The sequence below is a fragment of the Littorina saxatilis genome, linkage group LG3 (genome assembly GCF_037325665.1).
Source record: "Littorina saxatilis isolate snail1 linkage group LG3, US_GU_Lsax_2.0, whole genome shotgun sequence".
NCBI classification, from domain to species: Eukaryota; Metazoa; Mollusca; class Gastropoda; order Littorinimorpha; family Littorinidae; genus Littorina; species Littorina saxatilis.
This window is the reverse complement of record NC_090247.1, coordinates 77,187,384-77,213,377: the sequence shown is the minus strand read 5'-3', so window position 1 is coordinate 77,213,377 and position 25,994 is coordinate 77,187,384. Positions and strand designations below refer to the sequence as shown.

The 25,994-nt window shown below is 43.1% G+C and overlaps 1 protein-coding gene and 1 long non-coding RNA gene across 2 annotated transcripts in view; both read left to right on the top strand.

Annotated features, from left to right (window-relative positions):
• LOC138963308 (uncharacterized) overlaps positions 1-25,994 on the top strand; it is a 304,793-nt gene that overhangs the window by 278,599 nt on the left and 200 nt on the right. Inside the window, exon 2 of the long non-coding RNA XR_011454777.1 lies at positions 24,743-25,994. This exon is cut by the window's right edge and continues 200 nt beyond it. This is a non-coding gene — a long non-coding RNA (uncharacterized lncRNA). The remainder of the gene's footprint in view (positions 1-24,742) is intronic.
• The window catches only part of LOC138963305 (uncharacterized), a 30,707-nt gene that overhangs the window by 4,513 nt on the left and 200 nt on the right, over positions 1-25,994 (top strand). Inside the window, exons 2-6 of the mRNA XM_070335367.1 lie at positions 1,672-3,139; positions 9,304-10,334; positions 11,839-12,014; positions 19,263-19,425; positions 22,744-25,994. The exon at positions 22,744-25,994 is cut by the window's right edge and continues 200 nt beyond it. Coding sequence (XP_070191468.1) covers positions 1,863-3,139; positions 9,304-10,334; positions 11,839-12,014; positions 19,263-19,425; positions 22,744-22,931 — 2,835 coding nt within the window. The 5' untranslated portion in view covers positions 1,672-1,862 and the 3' untranslated portion in view covers positions 22,932-25,994. The remainder of the gene's footprint in view (positions 1-1,671; positions 3,140-9,303; positions 10,335-11,838; positions 12,015-19,262; positions 19,426-22,743) is intronic.

Here is a 25,994-nt window from a genome sequence, read left to right as displayed (position 1 = left end):
CCCCCCCCCCCCTTACAAAGCAACTGATCCGCCCCTGCCTGGGCTGTATTCTTTCTTTATTTGGTGTTTAACGTCGTTTTCAACCACGAAGGTTATATCGCGACGACCTGGGCTGTATATCACCAAAGCTTTGGTGTGTTCCCTGGTCAGTTCAAGCTTATTATTTACCTTCTTTTGTCTCTATTTGGGAGCACCTACAAATAAAGCCTAACCAGAAGGTTCCAAAATATGATTTTTGGCTCATTTTTCAACCATTTATTTATTTTTTCACTTAAAGGCATTAAAAAGACAACAAGAACCCAATAATATGGATTTATTATGTTTATTCAGTCTTATATTATAGTTTATATGTGTTAAAACGCCCAAACTGTGTGTTTGACATTGTTCGCGACTAGGCACTCCGTTGCCTAGCAACCAAATTTACCAGAGGACAAAAATTGCTTGCCCCCCCCTGGAATTTACATTCTTTGGATGTCTTCTAACAGCACACCAAATGATATGTTGGTATACAAATTTGAACAATCGTTTCAACTGGGGCCCCCACTATAAGGTTTCCTTTTAAACAAAGGAAAACAATATGAAAACCCCTTAACGTGCTAAATTTGTAACTGTGGTACTTTTACTACCCCCCCCCCCCCCCCACACCCCTTCCCCATTTCGACAGAAAACATGATTGTAGACCACGCCAGCGTGTAATTGAAAATGAAAGGGACATGACATTTAAAAAAAAAAAGATAGTTTTTATGTCAGTTCAAGGCTTGCTAAGGGGAGCAAAGAAAAAGACAAGGAAGTGTTAAAGCCGTTATTCACAAGATAATGCATGGAACTTGAGTATCGAGTATTGGAATTTGCATGAGCACTGAATAACTTCGGAAGATCGACAACAAGAAACAAATCGATCTTCGAACTGAAATACCTGGCTTCAGTCGGTTGTTTGTCAATTAATGCTGTCTAACTTTTTAATGTGAGACACGTCAATCGGGAGAAAGATTTGTTTTAATTCTACTTCCTGTTCTCAGGAGAAGACTCCAGCCTTGATAATCAATGAATAATTTGTCACCTCATTGCTCTTTTTCTAAAGTTATTGCTGCCGGTTCAGTACATCCGTCGTCGTCATCGTCGTCACGCGTCGTCGTCATTGTTGTTGTTGTTGTTGTTGTTGGTGTTGGTGTTGTTGTTGTTGTTGTTGTTGTTGCTGCTGCTGCTGCTGCCGATGATGATTTCATTTTTCATTTTCATTTTCATTACTTTATTGTCCCATCGCTGGGAAATTCGGGTCGCTTCCTCCCAGTGGAAAGCTAGCAGCAACGGAGTCGCGCTACCCAGGTGTCTGCGTGTTTAGGTGTATTCAGCCACCTGCACTTATGGCAGAATGACCAAGGTCTTTTACGTGCCATTGTGGTGACACGGGGGTGGGACATGGCTTCCGTCTCTGGGTCTGCACATAAAGTTGACCCGTGTCCGTCCCGGCCCGGATTTGAACCTGCGACCTTCCGATCACAAGTCCAATGCTCTACCAACTGAGCTACCGGGCCATGATGATGATGATGACGATGACGATGACGATGATGATGATGATTATGGTGATGTTATTGTTCGGTTTGATTTTGTCCCCATTGTTACGATGTTACTCGGTCTCACAGCTAATTCTATCTGATAACCGTGTTGCAGGTTGACAGGGAGAGTCGTTGACATCACGACATAACTACCAGTTCTCAAGAGAAATAGCACAGCCAGTACACAAACCCACAAAGACCGGGGCGGGTTAGGCCAGGGTAAGAACAACAACTTGACGAGATAAACGGTCCACATTTTTTGTTGTTCTCACGGAAAGCATCGGAGGGGAATATACGCTGGTTTCGATGGAGTGTAAATATAAAGCCACACAATCATCGTCACTCAACACAACGGGAATTATCTCTTTGTTTTGTGACAGCCTCGCTTTGGCTGTGCAACAACATTGTTCAAACCTGATCTGTTCGTTTTGTTCTCCCCTCCAACAGCTAGATAACAACATGGGGGACATGTTTTCTTTCGTTACATTGGGCAACCACTATCGTCATGGCGCGGCGCTGAACGTGATTCCGCTTGATGTCCAGCAACTATGCTGTGCTGTTTACGTCCAGGTAAGAGATCTTTCTCAAACGGAAAGTCTTATTTTGGCAGAAAAACCTTTATGTCATCCACAGTTTGTGTCCATCACACCAGAGTTCCCTGTGGTTAGCGTCTCCATCTTTCTCCAAGCTCTCAACCACATCACTTGTCATTTTAGTCGCCGTCAGTTTGTGCCGCCAGAACCACGTGAAGCAAGAGTGAACTGCTGTCAGCAAAACGAGAAGGAGAACTGCACTCTGCACAGCTATGAGAAACAGGTCAGCAAATCCTTCGATGAGAATTGTGTAATCCATTCTCATGCTGAAAATGAACCCAGTCTTGAACTTCACGAAGACTGTTCGGTGGCAAGATCAAAAGATGACGAAGAGTCTGCCAGGGGAGAACTCAATGAATCGGTGCAAGAAAGCAACCCAGCAGATGTATTGCCCACAAGCCAGCAGAGAAACCAAGGAGAGGAACAGTTCCACAGGCAAGAAGTTAACTGCCGATTGGAGAACGAGTCTGAAATGACAGGCGATTCAATGAAAGCGTCTGAAGGAGACACACAGTACATGAAACTCTCAGATTGCAAAGCAGTTGCCGCCCATGGTGAACCTGAATCGTGGCAACCGTCCACGCATCTTCTCGCCAAACGTCTTACAGCGAAAGGCGAAAGGCGAAGTGAAATAACACGTCTTTACCTTCAAGAGAGCCTTCAGAATTTCGTGATTCTCACTAAAGGACAAGGGAAGCAACAACAAAGCCCAGGGGACGCAAGCGACAGTGACGAGCAGACAACTGAGGACAGCGTCATTCTCAGAGAGCTGACATCTGCACCTACCATGCGCTTTGCTCCGGGGGTCAAGCAACAAGTCGCCACCTACATTGTAGGGGGACCCAGAGAGCAGGTCAGTGTGTTGACCGCAGAGCACAACCGCCTGGCCAGCTTTGCGGACAACACGAAGGTCCGCAAGTCTGGAGTGTGGGTCACCAGGCTGGCCGCAGCGGGGTTCTACTGTCCAGAGAAAAACAGCGCCTTCGTCACGTATGTACAGCATTTAGTTGGCATTTAGTCGATTTGGGTTTCTTTGGTGTATGTTTGCTTGTTTGTTTTGTTTAGCAGTTTCTCTGTCTCTCTCTCTGTCTCTCTCTCTCTCTCTCTCTCTCTCTCTCTTTCTCTCTCTCTCTTCCTCTTTCTCTCCCTCCCTCTCTCTCTCTCTCTCTCTCTCTCTCTCTCTCTCTCTCTCTCTCTCTCAGATTTCTCCACTCAAACTAAATCTTACTATTGGTACGCAATCAATTGAACAAGTTCAACAACATCGCGTTTTAGGGGTAATTATTGATTGTGAATTCAAGTGGCAGGCACAATTACAGCATATTTGCAAGAAAGTAGCCAAGAACGTTTTCCTCTTAAAGCAATTTATTACGGACAGAAGGACTCTGGAAATGTTCCACCATGCTCATGTAATGCCTCACATTAATTATGTTTCGACGCTCTGGGATGGCAGCAGTGATGTCCACTTGAAAAAGTTAGACTCTCTCTATCGTCGCTCGGCTAAACTCATCGTAAAGGATAATGCATCAACAGATATGAAATTAAAAATGCTTAACTTTCTTCCACTGGAAAAGCATCTCAAGTTAAACAAAGCCATTTTCATGCATAAATTGTATTACGGTAAAGTGCCGATTTACATTACATCATTATTTAATAAAGCTACCCACAGATATGGGTCGGTCAACTTGATCCCACCGATTCCACGAATTGACCTGTATAAGACCAGTCTTGCTTTTTCGGGTACTTCAGTTTGGAATTCGCTTCCATCATCCTTTAAGCACTTAAAGTCCTTAAAAAGTTTTAAAAAAATGTGTTAAAAACCACTTAATGTCTGAGTAGTTTAACGCCTTTTGATTTACCACACTTAGTATTACGTCAAAATAAAAATAAAAACAATAACTTAGGTTTTAGATACCTTGAACAATGTAAAAACAGATTTTGAAATGACAAAATGAATACCATGAATTCTTTTACCAGGAGCAGCATGTTTAGTATGGGGGGTATTCTGGTGTTACGGATGCAACGTTGGGACACCATCACTATTTATATCACACAAAAAGTAGATGTCCATTAATTTTTGATTATGATATGCTTGATGACATTGCAATAAGACTTTTAGAACAGACCTTGCACCCCCAACTGCATGTGTAAATACAATGGGACACTGTAGCATCTGCAACACTAGAAACAAAACTTTCTCTAAATTAGCAAAGGAAAGTACAATGAAGCTAAATTTATTATAAATGTTAACAACACCACTTAGTTGTTGTAGCCCAGCTAGTATATAATTTGGTCACACTTGGTTTTCAGGAGAAAAAAACAAACCATTACAGCGTTACAGAATTACACGGGACACCATAAACTCCTCTCCTTGTTTTTGACTCACATGCGAAGCAAAAGTGAGTCTATGTACTCACCCGAGTCGTCCGTCCGTCCGTCCGTCCGTCCGTCCAGTCGGACGTCCGGCCGTCCGAAAAACTTTAACGTTGGATATTTCTTGGACACTATTCAGTCTATCAGTACCACATTTGGCAAGATGGTGTATGATGACAAGGCCCCAAAAAACATACATAGCATCTTGACCTTGCTTCAAGGTCAAGGTCGCAGGGGCCATAAATGTTGTCTAAAAAACAGCTATTTTTCCCATTTTTCCCATTTTCTCTGAAGTTTTTGAGATTGAATATCTCACCTATATATGATATATAGGGCAAAGTAAGCCCCATCTTTTGATACCAGTTTGGTTTACCTTGCTTCAAGGTCAAGGTCACAGGAGCTCTTCAAAGTTGGATTGTATACATATTTTGAAGTGACCTTGACCCTGAACTATGGAAGATAACTGTTTCAAACTTAAAAATTATGTGGGGCACATGTTATGCTTTCATTCTGAGACACATTTGGTCACATATGATCAAGGTCAAGGTCACTTTGACCCTTATGAAATGTGACCAAAATAAGGTAGTGAACCACTAAAAGTGACCATATCTCATGGTAGAAAGAGCCAATAAGCACCATTGTACTTCCTATGTCTTGAATTAACAGCTTTGTGTTGCATGACCTTGGATGACCTTGACCTTGGGTCAAGGTCACATGTATTTTGGTAGGAAAAATGTGTAAAGCAGTTCTTAGTGTATGATGTCCTTGCTAGGTTTAGTTATTTGACCGTGACCCTGAAGGTCAAGGTCATGTAAAGGTCAAGATCAAGCATGTGAGTCGTATGGGCTTTGCCCTTTTTGTTGTTATTTGAAATGCTGTCTTTTTGATTTAGAATGAGTTATGGAGTCATGCATGCACACAAAAATGTGATATATAAATTATTATGTGTGATATAAATTATTATATATCATGTGTGGACATGTTTGATCAGAAAATCTATAGTTTCAATGTCACATGTAGTGTGTACAGTCTGACCACCACTCGAAGAAATTTTAACACTGCAAGTATGAATGTAAACTATAAATTTATTTACACAGGAAATGCACAGATAAATCATAAAACAAAAACAGTAGCATATATGGACATCAGCAGCAATTGACTTCCTGACCAGTTCTGCCATGGATGGCACCTAAAACACAATTTAGTTTATAACAATTTAGTAAGGCACACCCAAAATACAAATGAACTTATTAACAAAGATAATTTAAAATCAAGGGAAGTGTCCACATGACAAACTGAAAAACAAAATTGTAAGAACTGTTGAGTGCACATTATGTCCCATGTAGCATGTGAAACTTTGAATTTTAAATTGATTATGAAGGGGGAAAATACCAAAGACAAATAATGTATATTAAAGTTTCTTTTTTTTAACTGTATAATGTATTGTCCTTGTGTGCAATACATTCCATAAACATTAGTTTTATGCAATAATCAGAATCTGTGAAGTTTTGATAATGGGCGCATCATGGGACACCTTTCCAAAATGGTGTCCACCGAAGTGTCTGTAACACAGCTAACAATAAACTTCAAAAGTCTGATCATGATCACACAAATATGGAACAAATAAAAACTATATTCACCAACAAGATTCTGCATCATAACAACAAAACTTAATTCAACATTAAACATGTATCAAACTAAAATCAAAGATCCCGTTTCTGCGCGGCATCACCGGACACCTTTCCATCGCGCCGTTAAAAGCAGAACAACGTCTCCTGATCCGTCAGTAACGGTAATTGCTAAATTTCCATATACCACCACAATGATCGGCGCTTTGAAAAATAAAAACGAACATAGTTGGCACAAACAGATTCAGCTTAGTTTCTTCACAATACAACAAAGTCTGCACTTCCACGTTTCCGATGCGGCATGGGACACCATAAACCTTGGAATCGTGACGTCCCATGATGCGACGTAAACAAACTTTACCAAACTTCAATTTGTGTTTTATTTAAAGGCATTTTGAAATCTGCCTTATACATTTTTTTAACACTATGCTTAATAATAGTCTTTGCACACGAGGTTAATTTTGATGCAGTACACAGATTTGTTTGAAAATGAAAAAAAATATCAAATTTCATTACCGACGTTGCATTGGACACAAAGAGAAAATGTAAACACGGTTTATTTAGATCAGGTTACCTGCTAGAAAAACACAAACATTAAAAAAATAATAGAATATAATGATGCATGGAACATAAAAGCTTGTGGACAAAAGTGCTACTTTCCGTTTCAGATGCTCCAGTGACCGGAAGACGGGACGCGTCACTTTTTTTGTGTCCCAAGGTCAAAATGTGTTTGGATTTTCTGTGTAAACGTCATGGGTTTGTGTGGAATTTCCCGGAGAATTCCGTCAACGCAAGGAAACCAGTCTGAACTCGAGTTTCGAACACAATTTCTGCGATTGTTTGGGTTGCGTTTCAGATGCTACACTTGAGACACCGCCATGTAAAAATATTCTCAGCATCCAAATCTTTCGAATATTTGTAAGCTAATAGGGTGCGAAATGAAGTATTTTGGGTATAGTTTGTTGATGTGCATAGTGGACAAGCTGATTTCATCTTGTCATCGACTTTGGGAAAGTGAAAAAATACATCACAATGGGACACTTAGTGATGCGTCTGAAACGCAATTTGTCGTCCATACTTGCGTCAATATCCACTTCTAAAGTAAAAAAAAAGTTTAGCACAATGTTTTGTTAATGCATGAAGCCTAAATTAAAAGCATAATTTCTTGTGGTGATGCACTGATGTAGTCAATATCACTGTTTGAGTTGACCCACTGAAGCCATTCCTCTTTAGGGAAGCCATTTTGGGTCACAATTTCGACATTTTATTATCAGTTTGCAAATGCATCATGCAGACAGCAAAAAATATATGAATTTATACATTATCATTATCATAATCTTAATGCATTGTCACAATACAAATGTAACTACAAGCCTTATTTTGAACAAAATCTTCATTGCACCACACTGACCACCAAAGTGTTCAGTATTGTAGATGAACTCATATGTATGCTCTTGATGCCTCATCTTCATCATCAACATGATCATCATCATCATCGTCATCATCATCATCATCATCGTCGTCATCTTTATTATCACGTGCTGAAGTTTTCCGACCTCCTTTGTTGGTTAACTTTTTAACTTTTTAATTTTTAACTTTTTAATTATATAATTGTGTGTCTATGCGTCCCAAGGACAGATTGTAAGAAAAGGCGTAGCCTTAAATCTTAATCCTTGTTAAATAAAGTTCAATTCAAATTCTCTCTCTCTCTCTCTCTCTCTCTCTCTCTCTCTCTCTTTCTCTCTCTCTCTCTCTCTCTCTCTCTCTCTCTCTCTCTCTCTCTCTCTCTCTCTCTCTCTGTCTCTCTCTCTGTCTCTCTCTGTTAACCCGTGTGTCTACCTACACTTTTAAATGGGTCGCTGAATAATTTACTTGAACTATTGCGCAAGTAGGAAACAAATTGAGATATATTAACATATATCAATCAATCAATCAATCAATATGAGGCTTATATCGCGCGTATTCCGTGGGTACAGTTCTAAGCGCAGGGATTTATTTATTTTTATTTATTTTATGCAATTTTATATTGCGCACATATTCAAGGCGCAGAGATTTATTTATGCTGTGTGAGATGGAATTTTTTTTACACAATACATCACGCATTCACATCGGCCAGCAGATCGCAGCCATTTCGGCGCTTTTCACGGCCTATTATTCCAATTTACACGGGTATTTTGGTGGACATTTTTATCTATGCCAATACAATTTTGCCAGGAAAGACCCTCTTGTCAATCGTGGGATCTTTAACGTGCACACCCCAATGTAGTGTACACGAAGGGACCTCGGTTTTTCGTCTCATCCGAAAGACTAGCACTTGAACCCACCACCTAGGTTAGGAAAGGGGGGAGAAAATTGCTAACGCCCTGACCCAGGGTCGAACTCGCAACAGGCCTACAGATCATGCTTGGTACTAAACCAAGCAATCAAGCGATCCAGGGAAGGGTAGTAGCCTATAATGATATGTATGATTTAAGTAGAACACTTACAAGTTACATGTGTTTTTACTTGTAAACGTCAGAGGACTTATGTTCTGTGTCATCTGTAAATCGAGATGTAGACTTGAGCCATTATAGCACTACTCCTACATTTCATATATATTACTAACGGCACGAATTCCCAAAGCGCTTCCAGTCACGTGATTGAGTTCACAGCTTAAAGAGGCTTGAGCCGAATCTGTATTTTTGACGATCGCTCAATAGTTTATCAAATATTCCCCTTGTGATAACAATACCACGGGTCATGTATCAACTAATCGAATTCAATAGATGCCGGAGTCGTTAAATCTTACAACTTCTCCAGAGATTCTACCTGTTGAAACTAGAATGTTGGATGTCAACATGTTTATAACAACCGGTATGTTAAAATATTGTAATGTTCATATTTTAAACTATCATGTTAAAATATTGTCATATTCATATTTAAACTATCATGCTAAAATATTGTCATATTCATATTTAAACTATCATGTTAAAATTATTGAGTGTTTTGTGAGCTCATTATGTGCTTGCAACCTCTGAACCGATCTGTGGTACAACAGAACCGGACCTGAAAATAGGCCTACAGATTCTTTTCGCGAAACAGTGAGAAAGGAATCGAGGGTAAAACACACTTTGTTTTAAAAGCCCAACATGACATTCACTTTTGTGTCGACAGGTGTGCTTTCTGTGATGTTGACGTGAAGATTGAAGACTTGGGAATAAACAAAGACCCCATGGAGCTGCACACACGTCGCTCCCCTTTCTGTTCCTTCGTACAGGGCCAGTCCAGCAACGTCACTCTGGAACTCCAGGGTCAGATTGCCGGACTCAACGTCATCCACGGCTTCTTTGGAGACACCAGTCCACTAGATCAAGAACATTCATCCCGTGGACTGAAGGATCAACACAAGGACACGCCCATCTCTGGACAGGAGCAGAGAAGAAGTGAATGTGTGCAGTCCTCAACCTCAGCCAGTGGAAACGGTGTAGGGGGAGGTGCAGCAAGGGGCCAGTCTTCTTCAGCGCCACATATGCCGTCCACATCATTGCCGACAAACCAGTCTCCTAGAGGTGTCAGCAGCCCGTCTCCCCTTGCCTCAATGTCAGCAGCGTCTAGTCATCGTTCTCACACGCCGGTCAACAGCCAGCTTAGAGGGGAATCAAGTGCTACAGGTAGAACTACAGGAGTTGAAACAGCACCAACAGGACAACACGCACAAGCAGCCAGCTCACACGCGCAAGGATCCGCAATACCAACGCAGCTGACAGAGTCAGCCAGATCTCAGAACACCCACGTGACACAATCCTCGCCGTCTTCAGGGTCAATCAGAGCACAGGCCACGGAAAGCGCACTCCCGTTCCAAACAGCTCGGCCAGTCAGTACACATCAACAAGAAACCAGTTCTTCAAGTCAGACATCTTCTGCCCCTGCATCACCACACGCCTCTGCCAACAACAGCGGCAGTCAATCAAACTCCAGAGAAGCTGTCGCTCATCCGGTCCCCGCCCCTCAAGCCCCGCCCCCTTCTTCTACAGGAGAAGCAGAAAGACAGGTGGTGACGTACTCGCAGCTCGGGATCTACACACAGGAACCCAAGCGGTCCGACTTTGCCATCGCCGCCACTCGCGCTGGTTCCTTCACCGCCTGGCCCCACCCTGACACGCACAACCCTCACCACATGGCTGAGGCCGGCTTCTACTATGTCGGTAAGTTATTCTACTCACATATACACCTACACTACAGGGCCGGACCCAGGGGGGGGGGGGGGGGGTTCCAGGGGTTCCGGAACCCCACCCCTGGAAAAAGCATGTACCTTGCTTTGAGTGGTTTTTTTTTATTTTTATTTTTTTTAAATAAATTTTGTGTGTGTCTCTAACAAATTTTATTCAATGAGAAATCCGATGAGAAAAAGGTATCCCCCCCCCCCCCCCACCAACTCACACTGACAGGCCTTAACCCTCAAAACAAGGCCCAGAATGCACCAGATTGCACAGATTTTAACCGTTTTTCAAAAAATTTCCGGGGGAGCATGCCCCCGGACCCCCCTAGTTCGCGCGCCTGCTTTGCAGGCGCGCGCTTGTGGCTTCGCCACTTCGCTGATTAGCCCCCCCCCCCCCCCAAAAAAGGAGGAACCCCCCCCCCCCTTACAACTCATTTGGTCTGGCCCTGCACTGCTCCACAAGCACATGGAAGCGTAGATCTGATCCACTGGTAACTGACACTAGTAGTAAATTTCGACTGGAGCGAAAATGAATAACTATTTTTGTGTATTATAAACTGAAAAAGACAGGGGAAAAACACGCAAAACTTGTTCATTAGGGTAGCATCTTTAAACTTGTTCAATAGGGTAGCATCTGTAAACTTGTTCAATAGGGTAGCATCTGTTAACTTGCATGTCACAGTTTCACCAAGAACACTTTGGTTTTCTAGCAAGGACAAAACATAAGTGTAATATAGGAGGTTTGGTTCTGCGAGGACGATGATGATGATGATGATGATGATGATGATGATGATGATGATGATGATGATGATGATGATTACAGATCGCTGCTTTAACCTGTTAATGACTACATGCGAACTAATTGGATGTTATGGTGATCAATTAATCAATCAATCAATATGAGGTTTATATCGCGCGTATTCCGTGGGTACAGTTCTAAGCGCAGGGATTTATTTTTTTATATTTTTTTATGCAATTTATATCGCGCACATATTCAAGGTGCAGGGATTTATTTATGCCGTGTGAGATGGACTTTTTTTACACAATGCATCACGCAGATCGCAGCCATTTCGGCGCATATCCTACTTTTCACGGCCTATTATTCCAAGTCACACGGGTATTTTGGTGGACATTTTTATCTATGCCTATACAATTTTGCCATGAAAGACCCTTTTGTCAATCGTGGGATCTTTAACGTGCACACCCCAATGTAGTGTACACGAAGGGACCTCGGTTTTTCGTCTCATCCGAAAGACTAGCACTTGAACCCGCCACCTAGGTCAGGAAAGGGAGGAGAAAATTGCTAACGCCCTGACCCAGGGTCGAACTCGCAACCTCTCGCTTCCAGCGCAAGTGCGTTACCACTCGGCCACCCAGTCCATATATAGGGTTACTGGTGAAAAGTAACAAGTATCGCCTTCATAAGCTACCACAATAACACAATTATCTGATTGAATGTTCATTCAACGGCATGTTTATTCTGTTTCTAGGTCAAGATGACCTAGTTAGGTGTTTCTACTGTAAGGGAGGACTCAAGTCGTGGGCGCCACACCTGCGACCTTGGGTGGAGCACGCGCGTTTCTTCCCGAAATGCCCCTTTGTGGGCCAGGTCAAAGGTCAGGACTTCATTGACGTGGTGCAGGAGCTGAAAGAGAGACAGGAAACCGTGAGTTGTGCTCGGTACTGTGAGTTGTGCTGTGAGTTGTGCTGTGAGTTGTGCTGTGAGTTGTGCTGTGAGTTGTGCTGTGAGTTGTGCTGTGAGTTGTGCTGTGAGTTGTGCTGTGAGTTGTGCTGTGAGTTGTGCTCGGTACTGTGAGTTGTGCTGTGAGTTGTGCTGTGAGTTGTGCTCGGTACTGTGAGTTGTGCTGTCTTCTTCTTGGCGTTCGCAGAGGTTACACAATCAGTCCAGCACTGGTGATAAATGTTGTCGTTTTCTCCAACTCCTGTCGACTGCCGTATAGTTTGGTCTGCAAGGGAGTTGGTGACGGCCACACTTCTTTTCGTTCCTCATCTAGTAAGGGACATCGCTGTAAGATGTGTTCCGCTGTTTGGTCTTCTTGACCGCAGGCACAGGTTGGTGATGGCGCCAGCTTGAACTTTCGGTTCATGTGAGCATTGAGCCTGTTGTGGCCAGTACGCAGCCTGATGAGTTTGACTTGCTGCTCTCTGGACAGTGTGTGGTAGTCATCTCTGTTTGTCCTTGGCCTCATCAATGCCTTGATGATTGTCTTCTGCTCACTAAAGCTGACACTGTTTTCAGGTTGGTCTTCCACGGCTCCTTCTTTCGCCAGCTCATCTGCCCTTTCATTTCCTGGTATCCCACAGTGTGCTGGTATCCACTGGAGGACAACTCTTCTGGTTTGTCTGACCATCTGTAATGCTTTGGCCAGCTGTGGGAGTTTGTCGTTCTCTAGGGCCTGAAGGACTGAAAGGGCGTCCGAGAGGAAGACAACTTGGTAGCAAGGGTCTGCGGAGTCCTGAACCAAGGAGGCGGCCTGCATGAGAGCTTCTGCTTCTGCTTTATAGTTTGTGCAGTGTTTGCCAGTGGCAACGCTGGATGTAGCTGTATGTCCCCCAGGGAACTGGATGAGAATGCCTGCACCTCCATTGAGCACGGCGTTAGTTGCTGATCCATCGGTGTATACATGGATCCACGCCTCTTTTGGGTACTGTTCGTCGATCAGGGCTAAGGTGAGTGCCTGTCGAGCTGTGTCATTCTGATCTTCTCCTGAGGTAACATGTGGAACACTGGTGCAGATCTGGATGCCTGGTTTCTCTGTTGCCTTGGGGGTTTCCTCTTCTTCTTGGGTCAGAGGTAGAGTGTTCTGTGGGAGGACTTCCCTGTACTGTCGAGAAAGTCTCTTGCTCTCGTGTACAAAACTGCTCCGTTTGAGCCGGTTCTTGGTGAGGTTGCTCAGTCTGTGCTTCATGGGGTGGTCGGGTAGGCACTTGAGCTTCTCGGCCTGTACCATAGTCTTGGCTTCTCTTCTCTGACAGAGGGGTTGGATGGTGGTAAGCTTCTCCATTTCCTTGATGGGCGTGGATTTCATTGCACCAGTGATGAGTCGGAGGGCCTGGTTTTGCACACGGTCAAGGGTCTGCAGGTTTGTCTTGGCTGAGGTTGACCACGCTGTGGAGCCGTACTCGAGGTGGGGTCTGATTGTTCCCTGGTATACTGTCTTCAGTATCTTCTCGTTCGCTCCCCAGGTGGTACCTGCCAGCTTCCTGAGTATGGCTAGCTTGCGCCGGGCCTTCGTCTCTGCCTGTGCAATGTGTGGTTTCCAGGTCTGCCGTCTATCAAAGGTGACACCAAGGTACGTTGCTTCTTCATCCTCTCTCAGAGGAGTTCCACCAAGCCTAATGGTTCCGGCTTTCTGCTTTGGCGACAGTGTGAATAGGGTGGTGGAGGATTTCTCCTTGTTGATGGAGACGCACCAATCTTCTGCCCATGCGTTCAGCCTATCTGCCGCTTGCTGCATTCTGTAGGTGGCAGTACTTGCGTGCTCTTCCTTGCACCAGATCACAAGGTCGTCTGCGTAGAGAGCAGCTTTGATCCCCTTGGGCATCTCAGACACCAGATCGTCGATGAAGAGAAGGAAGAGTGTGGGGGAGAGGACTCCGCCCTGAGGGACGCCATGACGAAGGAGGAACTTCTTGCTTTTGGTCTGGTCGACGTTAACTCTTGCCCTGCGGTTATAGAGGTAAGAGCGAATCCACTGGTACATGTTGCTGGACACGCCTTTCCTCAGCAGTTTTACAAGGAGTCCATCTTTCCAGACCTTGTCAAAGGCCTTCTGAAGATCTATCCAGGTGACGAAGACCAGCTTCTGTTCCTGAAAGGCATCTTCAACTTCTTGCGCCAGGTAAGTGACCTGATCTTCAGTGCTGCGGAACTGTCGGAATCCAGCTTGTTCAGGGGCGAGGAGGTTCCTGGATTCCAGGTACCACCTGAGGCGCTCGTTCACAATTCTCTCCAGGGTCTTCACAACACAGCTGGTGAGGCTGATTGGGCGATAGCTGGTGGCCTTCTTTGGATCCTTCCCTTTTTTTAAGATGGGGATCATGATCGCTTCTCGCCAGAGTTGTGGTAGCGATCCTTCTTGCCAGCTGCTGTTGAAGACCTCGAGTAGCTTGTTCTCTGCTGCACTACCAAGGTGGGTTAGCATCTCGTTGGTGATGCCGTCTGGGCCAGGGGACTTCTTCGCCTTTGACTTTTTCAGAGCTGAGTGCAGCTCGTGGAGTGTGAGTGGTTGACTCATGGCGTCCACTGTCGACTGTCTGGCAGGTCTCTCTCTTTTCTCTCTTCTTGCTTCTCTCTGTTTCTCGGGGCTAACATGGAGGTTGCTCTCAGCTGCATAGCTTTCAGCAAATTGGTTGGCAGCATGCTTTCCAGTTAGCACCTTCTCGTTCTCTTCTAATGTGATCTTTCCTCTGCTGGTGTTCTCATCATTCAACTGCTTGGTGAGCCTCCAGAGCTTTCTGCCATCCTTCTCAAGGTTCAGAGAGCTTGTTTTCTCTTGCCAGCTTCTCCGTCTTGCCTGTAGCTTCTTTTTGAGAAATTTGGCTTTGGCTTCCTGGAGGCGGATGTTGTTGTTTTGTGACGGGTTGACTTCTGCTTCCCTTCTGGCGTCTGCCAGATCATCATCCAGTTCCTGCAATTCATTGCTCCAGTAGGGCTTATAGTCTCTCCTGGCACCCCTGGGAATGGACTCACGCGCTGCTCTGAGGATGCTCAGGTTGAAGTCCTTCGCCACCATGTTGATGTCTCGACCCTCGACTCTGATGTCTTTGGTGAGTTCGCTGGTGCGATGTCTAAAGAGGAACCAGTTCGCTCTTTTGTAGTTCCACCGTGGGAAGGAAGCTTCAGTGCAGGACTCCATGCCCAGGGTCAAAAAGACTGGCCGATGGTCACTTCCACCTAGCTGTTCTCCGACATCTCTGCTGGTTAGCTGGTGCATGTCTTCCGTGCAGAAGGCTAGGTCAGGAGTTGATGTAGTGTGCCATCTTCTGGAGTAGAATGTAGGGCAGTCAAAGGGACTGTTCAAAAGGATGAGACCTTTGTCGTCCTGCCAGTTCTCCACCTCTTCTCCTCTCCGATCCAGGTGGTCATATCCCCAACTCTGTGAATGACTGTTGAAGTCACCCACCACGATGAAGTTGGAGGCCTTTGCGGGGATCGTGTCAAGGGCGAGGTGTCTATCATTGGGGCAGTAGAAGTTGACAAGATGGAATTCTGATGTCTTCGTCTGGATTCGAATCACCTGATATTCGGAGTCCTCCATGTGCGTTTCTATCAAACAGGCATTGATGTTGTTCCTGATGAGGGTCAGGATTCCTCCTTTGCTTCGGTCTGTTCTGTCGGACCTAAGGCATTGGTAGCCTCTCACTTTGAAGGACTTTTGGGGTGTCAGGTGCGTCTCCTGAATACAGCAGATGTTGATGTTCTTCTCATGCAGGATATGCTCCAACTCTGTCTTCTTGTTCAGGATACTTTCTGCGTTCCAGTGCATGACCTGAAAAGGTCGCTGCTGACTGGGTTTCTTCCCGGTTGTGGTGGTGCCAGTCACTTTCCTCCCGCGTCCCCTGGCGTGACAAGACGGACGGGAGGGACCTCCAGTAGTTGGGGCTGGGTCCCTTTGAGGCATGGGACCCAACGCTGCTCCACCCTGGGGGGTCCTCAATGGGCGAGCGCCATTTCCATCTGTGCTGGTTGATTGTGTCATCATTTGCGTAAGTGCGTGTACCCGTGGTTTGTTAGAATGCGCCGTGCGGCCCGGGTCCTCCGTCTTCAGCATTCGGGGTTTTCTGTCGGGGTTACCTCACCCTTAGCTCATGGCCCGTATGTCCTACCCTGAGAGCACAGGGGGGAGGATTTGCCGGGATCCCACCCGGAGCCAGTTTGGTCCGCGGCCGCAAGCGGCTGATCTCCATATCTGAAGACCGTTCCCCTATCCGCCACCCGGGGACGCGCTGGGTTGGGGGTGGTCGCCCCACTGAAAATCCCACACTGGGTTAAGAAAGATCAGCCTGTCCCAGGAGTTGTGCTGTGAGTTGTGCTCGGTACTGTGAGTTGTGCTCGGTACTGTGAGTTGTGCTCGGTAACGTGAGTTGTGCTCGGTACTGTGAGTTGTGCTGTGAGTTGTGCTCGGTACTGTGAGTTGTGCTCGGTAACGTGAGTTGTGCTCGGTACTGTGTACAGCGGAACCTCCCCCCCCCCTCCCACAATTTCAGACATTTCCTCTTTTCCTACCTTTCTTTTACAACATTTCTGTTCATAACCTTTGTAAATTTACATACATTTCAAGATTCCTTAATTTCTCAAGACTCCCATCTCTTTAAGGCTTTAGTTTTCTTAAAATGGAGTTCCATTGGATGTCATCCTGATCCTTTTCTCCCAATTGCTCTATACCTACATACATTGTTTCTTCATCCGTGTCTTTGAAACTTACCTCCTTCTTCTCCCTCTCTACTTGTTCCCCCCCTCTACTTGTTCTCCCTCTCTACTTGTTCTCCCTCTCTACTTGTTCTCCCTCTCTACTTGTTCTCCCTCTCTACTTGTTCTCCCTCTCTACTTGTTCTCCCTCTCTACTTGTTCTCCCTCTCTACTTGTTCTCCCTCTCTACTTGTTCTCCCTCTCTACTTGTTCTCCCTCTCTACTTGTTCTCCCTCTCTACTTGTTCTCCCTCTCTACTTGTTCTCCCTCTCTACTTGTTCTCCCTCTCTACTTGTTCTCCCTCTCTACTTGTTCTCCCTCTCTACTTGTTCTCCCTCTCTACTTGTTCTCCCTCTCTCTCCCTCTCTACTTGTTCTCCCTCTCTACTTGTTCTCCCTCTCTACTTGTTCTCCCTCTCTACTTGTTCTCCCTCTCTACTTGTTCTCCCTCTCTACTTGTTCTCCCTCTCTACTTGTTCTCCCTCTTTACTTGTTCTCCCTCTCTACTTGTTCTCCCTCTCTATTTGTTCTCCCTCTCTACTTGTTCTCCCTCTCTACTTGTTCTACCTCTCTACTTGTTCTCCCTCTCTACTTGTTCTCCCTCTCTACTTGTTCTCCCTCTCTACTTGTTCTCCCTCTCTACTTGTTCTCCCTCTCTACTTGTTCTCCCTCTCTACTTGTTCTCCCTCTCTACTTCTTCTCCCTCTCTACTTGTTCCCCCCCTCTACTTGTTCTCCCTCTCTACTTGTTCTCCCTCTCTACTTGTTCTCCCTCTCTACTTGTTCTCCCTCTCTACTTGTTCTCCCTCTCTACTTGTTCTTGTTGTATTCCTCTTCGTCCTTCATTGTCTTATTCCATTGTTTCTGGTTAGCTTTTACCTCTAATCAGCCCCATGACTCTTTACAGTTGTTTCGCTCTCTTTAAAACTCTTCACTGATTTGCTTTTGTAAGTTCGCCGTTCGTCTTTCGTTTCTCTTCTTGTTCTTTTTGTGTGCGTGTGTTTAGTATTTTACTTCTTGACTTAATTGTTTTGCATGCTTGGCTTCTGTTGCTACTTTCAGCGATCAATATCTAGTTGAACTATTGTATATTTCAGATGTCAGCAATCAATATCTAGTTGAACTATTGTATATTTCAGATGTCAGCAATCAATATCTAGTTGAACTATTGTATATTTCAGATGTCAGCAATCAATATCTAGTTGAAGTATTGTATATTTCAGATGTCAGCAATCTATATCTAGTTGAAGTATTGTATATTTCAGATGTCAGCAATCAATATCTAGTTGAAGTATTGTATATTTCAGATTTCAGCAATCAATATCTAGTTGAAGTATTGTATATTTCAGATGTCAGTAATCAATATCTAGTTGAAGTATTGTATATTTCAGATGTCAGTAATCAATATCTAGTTGAAGTATTGTATATTTCAGATGTCAGCAATCAATATCTAGTTGAACTATTGTATATTTCAGATGTCAGCAATCAATATCTAGTTGAACTATTGTATATTTCAGATTTCAGCAATCAATATCTAGTTGAAGTATTGTATATTTCAGATGTCAGCAATCAATATCTAGTTGAACTATTGTATATTTCAGATTTCAGCAATCAATATCTAGTTGAAGTATTGTATATTTCAGATGTCAGCAATCAATATCTAGTTGAACTATTGTATATTTCAGATGTCAGCAATCAATATCTAGTTGAACTATTGTATATTTCAGATGTCAGCAATCAATATCTAGTTGAAATATTGTATATTTCAGATGTCAGCAATCAATATCTAGTTGAACTATTGTATATTTCAGATGTCAGCAATCAATATCTAGTTGAACTATTGTATATTTCAGATGTCAGCAATCAATATCTAGTTGAACTATTGTATATTTCAGATGTCAGCAATCAATATCTAGTTGAACTATTGTATATTTCAGATGTCAGCAATCAATATCTAGTTGAACTATTGTATATTTCAGATGTCAGCAATCAATATCTAGTTGAACTATTGTATATTTCAGATGTCAGCAATCAATATCTAGTTGAACTATTGTATATTTCAGATGTCAGCAATCAATATCTAGTTGAACTATTGTATATTTCAGATGTCAGCAATCAATATCTAGTTGAACTATTGTATATTTCAGATGTCAGCAATCAATATCTAGTTGAACTATTGTATATTTCAGATGTCAGCAATCAATATCTAGTTGAACTATTGTATATTTCAGATGTCAGCAATCAATATCTAGTTGAACTATTGTATATTTCAGATGTCAGCAATCAATATCTAGTTGAACTATTGTATATTTCAGATTTCAGCAATCAATATCTAGTTGAACTATTGTATATTTCAGATTTCAGCAATCAATATCTAGTTGAACTATTGTATATTTCAGATTTCAGCAATCAATATCTAGTTGAACTATTGTATATTTCAGATTTCAGCAATCAATATCTAGTTGAACTATTGTATATTTCAGATTTCAGCCGAGCAAGTGGAAGAAGAACTGGCAGCACGCCAGCGGGACACTCCAACACTTTCAACACTGCCTCCACCAGAGGGCGCAGCGGGCGGAGTCTCAGCGGCAGTGGGCGGGGCTGACGAACACACTGACGACACTCAACTCGCCAAAGTTGCTGATGGTAAGGATTCATGTCATTGTTGGATCACAATAAGCTGAAAACCAACTCGCACCCCTCTCGTCCTATACTAGCCTTTTTCTGATTTTCTGACTAAAGCCATTATGTACATTTATACAGCCTCAAAGGGATTGACCACAAGGATGTTCACTATTAGTACAAAGCTTTATATTATTGGTAAGATCTGACATTATTTGGGTCATTAAAACAAGTCAGCGACGACGAGGGGAATCAATGCCAACCCAGACCCCAATCAGCTGATGTGTGATGCTAAAGGAAAAGTCCAAGGTTTAGGGTCACTTTTGATATGTTGCCAGAGTATGTTTCAAGAATATGCAAAAGAGTACGTTTCACGAACAAACACTAGGTTTTGTTTTACGAACACACTCCGGAGTATGCACTCAAAGAAACTCCTCTTTTAGCCTCTCAATTGATCACCTTGACAACAGTTTAGAACATAGTAGGTCGGCGCTGAAGAGAAATAATATTTTTTAAGTCAGCTTTGCATATGCTGACTCTTTAGTGCGCGCCTCGCCTTCAAGCGCATCATTAATGGTTGCTTGGGTTAAAGATTTGTTGTGACGTATCCTGCAGGCCTGAGCTCCTTTATGAGAACAAGAGAAATGTGCACAGCCCAAAACCACACAAGTACACGGACCATCCCATTCTGATAATCATCGCTCCACGGCTATCGCCAGTTCATCTCTGACAGCATGCTAAATTATTGCGCGAATCTATCAAAACAAGAATACAGAGTTATCTCCCATACGTTTTTCGCGAGCACTGATCTAAATTTGAGATCAGTGTTCGCGAGACGAAAATGATTGCAGATTGGCCGACTTCGACAGTGATCTCCGTTCTGTTCTTCACAGTTATGATAAAGACATCGTTCAAAGGTCAAAACAAGTCGAAATTTTGAGACTGCTGTCGGAAGGAGACCGTGATATATGGTTGCATCATTCTCGACTGGTTACAGAAAAAATCGTCTGCACCGGCGCGCACCGAAGCCAAAGTTGATTATCACGTGACACTTTAGAGTTGTTTGCACAGTTTATACATCCGCGAAAGATAGCTCGCTTGAAACTGTCTTACATATCAATTCCTTTGTAATTTAAGAATTACACAACACCATGAAAAATCATTATCGACGATCGCGAATCTGCTTATATCCATAACACATTACGAAAAGATCTAAATATGTAAAAAAAAATCGATTTCCTCTCCAGACAAGGAAAACCAAGGCATCCTGTCAGGGATAGAATGAGACCCGAAGGGAAGTAACTCATTTTTGACCTGAGTTCAGGATGGTACCATCCGTCAAACACTGCATGTGATGTAGCCTACCATCCGGCCGTCAAACACTGCATGTGATGTAGCCTACCATCCGTCAGACACTGCGTGTGATGTAGCCGCCTCTTGACGTCGTCATGGCGAAATGTAAACAAATAAGTCCTGGGTCGGGGGGAGGCTGACATAAGGAAATAGTTGCTAACAGGGTTTTTGCCATCGATCATCGATCTGTTCGGCTTAAAGCTGGTCACGTAACTCACGGAGGGTCTGACGTGCCGGACAAAAGCATCCTGACCTCGGGTCAAAATGAGTTCGGCTCATTCTCTCCCTGACAAGATGCCTTGAGTTTCCTTGTCTGGCAAGGAAACCGATTTTTTTTGTTTTTGTTTTTTTGTTTTTACATATTTAGAGCTTTTTGTAATGTGTTATGGATGTAAGCAGATTCGCGATCGTCAATAATGATTTTTCATGGTGTTTTGTAATTTTTAAATTACAGAGGAATTTTTATTTTAGACAGTTTCAAGCGAGCTATTTTTCGCGGATGTATTTACTGTGCAAACAACTCTAAATATGGCATAAGTGTCACGTGATAATCAACCGTTTGGTTTCGGCGGTCGCTGGAGCAGACGATTTTTTTGACACTGATGCAACCATATAATTATTACGGTCTCCTTCCGGCAGCAGTTCCAAAATTTCGACTTGTTTTGACCTCAGAACGATGTCTTTATCATAACTGTGATTAACAGAACGGAGATCACTGTCGAAGTCGGCCAATCTGCAATCATTTTCATCTCGCGAACACTGCCCGTGAACAACATTTGGGAGATCACTCTGTATTCTGGTTTTGATAGATTCGCGTAGGACTGTCGCGTCCGCTCAGAGAGACAACTGGCGATAGCCGTGGAGCGAGGATTATCAGAGAGACAACTGGCGATAGCCGTGGAGCGAGGATTATCAGAGAGACAACTGGCGATAGCCGTGGAGCGAGGATTATCAGAGAGACAACTGGCGATAGCCGTGGAGCGAGGATTATCAGAGAGACAACTGGCGATAGCCGTGGAGCGAGGATTATCAGAGAGACAACTGGCGATATAGCCGTGGAGCGAGGATTATCAGAGAGACAACTGGCGATAGCCGTGGAGCGAGGATTATCAGAATGGGTCAACAGTGGATCAGCCTTAATTATTCTTTCATTGTTTAAAAATAGTAATTTTAACTGATTTTTTGTGTTTGTCCCGTGATTCTGACTAAATGCTTATGATAGAGGGACTTGTGATTGTGGTGGTAAGGGTGATGGTGGAACCTTGGCCACAGCTGAGAATTCGTGGTAGCTAGTGCGTGTGTGTGTGTGTGTGTGTGTGTGTGTGTGTGTGTGTGTGTGTGTGTGTGTGTGTGTGTGTGTGTGTGTGTGTGTGTGTGTGTGTGTGTGTGTGTGTGAGTGTTTCTGGTACAAGCATGCTTTAGAGAGGAGAGGGACAGAAAAAAAGTCCGGGTAGCTAGGTTATGACGTTCACATAACAATATTAATCACTAGCAGTTAAGCCCGGCTTCGCCCGGGAGTAAGCGGAGCCCTGTAGCAATTTAAGACGCTCGCTATCCCATTATCATTAGCTTTACCTCCTTTGTTTGGATACAAAAAAAAGTTATCTCCCTTACCGTCTAGAAATTTCCGGAACTGTCCAGTTAATTTTTCATTCTTCATTTCTTCCCCTCATAGGAGCAATAGCGAGTCTCTAATATCACTGGCATGATGTGCTTGCTACAGGTGAACAGTAGGCACTGAACTGGTCTTGCACCATATAGGCTGTATTCAATAAATGGGAGGTCCATAATCTGAGAAAGGAAACAATGAATCAAGAAACTAAAACCCAGGTGCACATCTGCGGCACCTAGGGAGTGTACGTGCACACTATCTTGTTCCTGCCTCTTGCCATCTCAGAGGTATGGCGACCACAGACACACACACAGACAGACAGACACTCTCTTTTATTTATATGTATAGATAGATTCATTATTCATTTGTTGTTTCAGATCTGGAAAATGAGAACAAGGAAATCTTGGATGCAAGAATTTGCAAGATTTGTCAAATAAATGACGTCAGCATACTGTTTCTTCCGTGCGGCCATCTTGTTTCCTGTGCTCAGTGCGCACCCGCTTTGCGCACCTGCGCAATATGTCGTCAGCGGATCAAAGGTCGTGTCAGAGTAATCGAAAAATAAAAAAAAAGTGCTCAGGAAAGTAGTTATCGTCATAAAATGCTAGATTTCTCAATTCTGTTGCACCCAGTAAGCAAGAACGTGTTGACAAAGGAAGGAAAGAAACTTCATGTAACAGTCAAACAAAGGAACACTTATGATTGCTAACCAGTGCAAAGCTATATTACATTTCACTTTAAAATCTGTCTGTGAGAGTGAGTGAGTGTGTGTGTGTGTGTGTGTGTGTGTGTGTGTGTGTGTGTGTGTGTGTGTGTGTTAGTGTGAGAGAGAGAGAGGGGGGGGGGGGCAACCCCACCCTAACACCGTCACCGAGGAACAAAAAATGCACATTTACGCTAGATTATACAAAGCGCTTGCAAGCTATGCCTGTCCTCATTCAAATGATTTGTTTCATTTTTGTTGTGGGTTTTTGTGTGACTGTCTGTACGTCCATGCGATCATGTGCTCGTGTTCCCCGCTATTCATTATGTATTTCCTTGAATTTGTATGAACACTGACATCATATAAGGCACGACATTGTGATCCAGAAACGTGTTATGGATTCTCAGCATTATTTTTATGCTTCTTCAAACACCATATGAAAATCTTTATTCGTTGTATAATTGTCATCGTAATCCTCTTCCATACAATCACGTGATCTTGTTCAAAGTGATTTATTGGCGTTTGGCGCTGTTTTCTCAGAATCGTTTTTGAGTGCCAGTGCCGTCATTGGGGAACACTCAACTTATAGACCTACTGTTCAATTTGTCTTGTTCTTTTTTTTCTCTCCAGAATTGATGTCTCTATGGAACAACAGAGACTTTCTATGAATTACCCTGGAATTATTTTAGGCAATCTGTCAAAGTAAAAAAAGAAATTAAAGCAATTAAACATTTTAAAAACAGAAACATTGCCTTATTTTTAACATTTGTGTTGTGCATATGTCTACCAAGGGAACCAAGTGTGTCCATCAGTACAAAGAACATGCTTTGTTATTGCATGACTGGGCCTGCTTACTCGGAAATGAAACATACTTATTGTTCTTCGTCCCCAAAATTAAATGTGTACTCCAAAAAATCGCGAAAACGTCAATTATGATCCATTAATCATGCATATAACAGTTTTCAGGATTATAAAAAACGACACACACACACACCTTTTCTTATTTTTTTTTTATCAAGGACCTTCAACAGGATGAAAAGCTGTACAATTCTTAAATGTCGTGCTATTCTTAACGTTTCAAATGCGTTTTGAAACGGCTATATATATTATATCATCTACAATGAAAAGATGTTAAGTGACTAATCTGCGAATGCTGACAGTATACATCCTGAACTCAGGTAAAATGAGTTACTTCCCTTCGGGTCTCATTTATTCAAGGAATAATCATAATGGACTCGGAGAGAGATAACAAGAGATTGTATTTGTGTGTGCGTGCGTGTGATAATAGTGTGGTGTGCGTGGTTGTGTACGTTGAACTTTGTGTTTGTGGATTACTTGCACTAAATCTTTTAACATTAAAGATACATAGACCAAGATTGAAAGGTAGAGAGGTTAAAAAAGCAACATGTTTTCCGCGAACACACGGTTGCCCAGAATATGAAATCGTTTTGTCTCTTCTCGCACAGAGCGTTAACTCTGGGCAACACACCTCAGGCCTAGGAGCCAGAAACTCGGCATCTACAGTCGGTATTAACCTCCTACAAAAATCGGCATCTTGTCCCATAGTGATTTCTGTTGGCAAAGAACATGTGGTCCTCAACTCAGAAGACCGATTTGCGCTGCTAACTTCTGTCAGGGGAAACAACCAAAGACAAATTTATAACTGGAGTAAGAGCTTAGCTGTTCTTCAACGGAAGGTCGTCTTCCAGTGTGAAATTTAGATCTACCCCAACTATGCGCATAGCTCTGAGCAATAAAATGTAGATGCGATGATCTGAAAACATCTCTTCGCATGATCGCTGCCGCGTTGTCATCAGTTCGATGTATTTATCCAGAGCAGGGATGAACACACTTTTTCATCAGCAGTTTGTTATGTGCATCTCCAGACTGCTTTCCATTACTTGTCGTCTGTTTTAGCTTGAAGTAGGGGTCCTTCAGTCAGTCAACAAGTGCTTGTTAACATGTCGGCTGGACTGACACGTTCTCTCACGCACGACATTTGAGGCAGTTTTTGGTCCATTATATTCCTTTGATGCTCACTTAACTCAGATGATGATCACACACACACACATACACCTCTATCTCTCTCTCTCTCTCTCTCTCTCTCTCTCTCTCTCTCTCTCTCTCTCTCTCAGAGGCACAATTACAGCATATTTGCAAGAAAGTAGCCAAGAACGTTTTCCTCCTATCCAAATTAAAGCAATATACCGACAGAAGGACTCTGGAAATGTTCCACCATGCTCAGTAATGCCTCACATTAGTTATGTTTCGACGTTCTGGGATGGCAGCAGTGATGTCCACTTAAAAAAGTTAGACTCTCTCTATCGTCGCTCGGCCAAACTCATCGTAAAGGATAATGCCTCAACAGATATGAAATTAAAAATGCTTACTTTTCTTCCACTGGAGAAGCATCTTTAAGTTAAACAAAGCCATTTTCATGAACAAATTGTATTACGGTAAAGTGCCGATTTACATTACATCATTATTTAAAAAAGCTACCCACAGATATGGGTCTGTCAACTTGATCCCACCGATTCCACGAATTGACCTGTATAAGACCAGTCTTGCTTTTTCGGGTACATCAGTCTGGAATTCACTTCCATCATCCCTCAAGCACTTAAAGTCATTAAAAAGTTTTAAAAAATGTGTTAAAAAACACTTTATGTCTGAGTAGTTTAACACGTTTCGATTTACCACACTTAGTATTATGTCAAAGATATGCTGTACATTTTATATTCTGAACATATTTTTGTTGTACTATTGCTACATGTTCCATTGCTACCAGCTTATTCGCATAGTATGCATTTGATTTTATGAATAACCACATGTGTATGCTCTTCATGCCTCATCTTCATCATCATCATCATCATCATCATCTTCATCTTCATCATCATCATCATCATCATCATCATCATCATCATCATC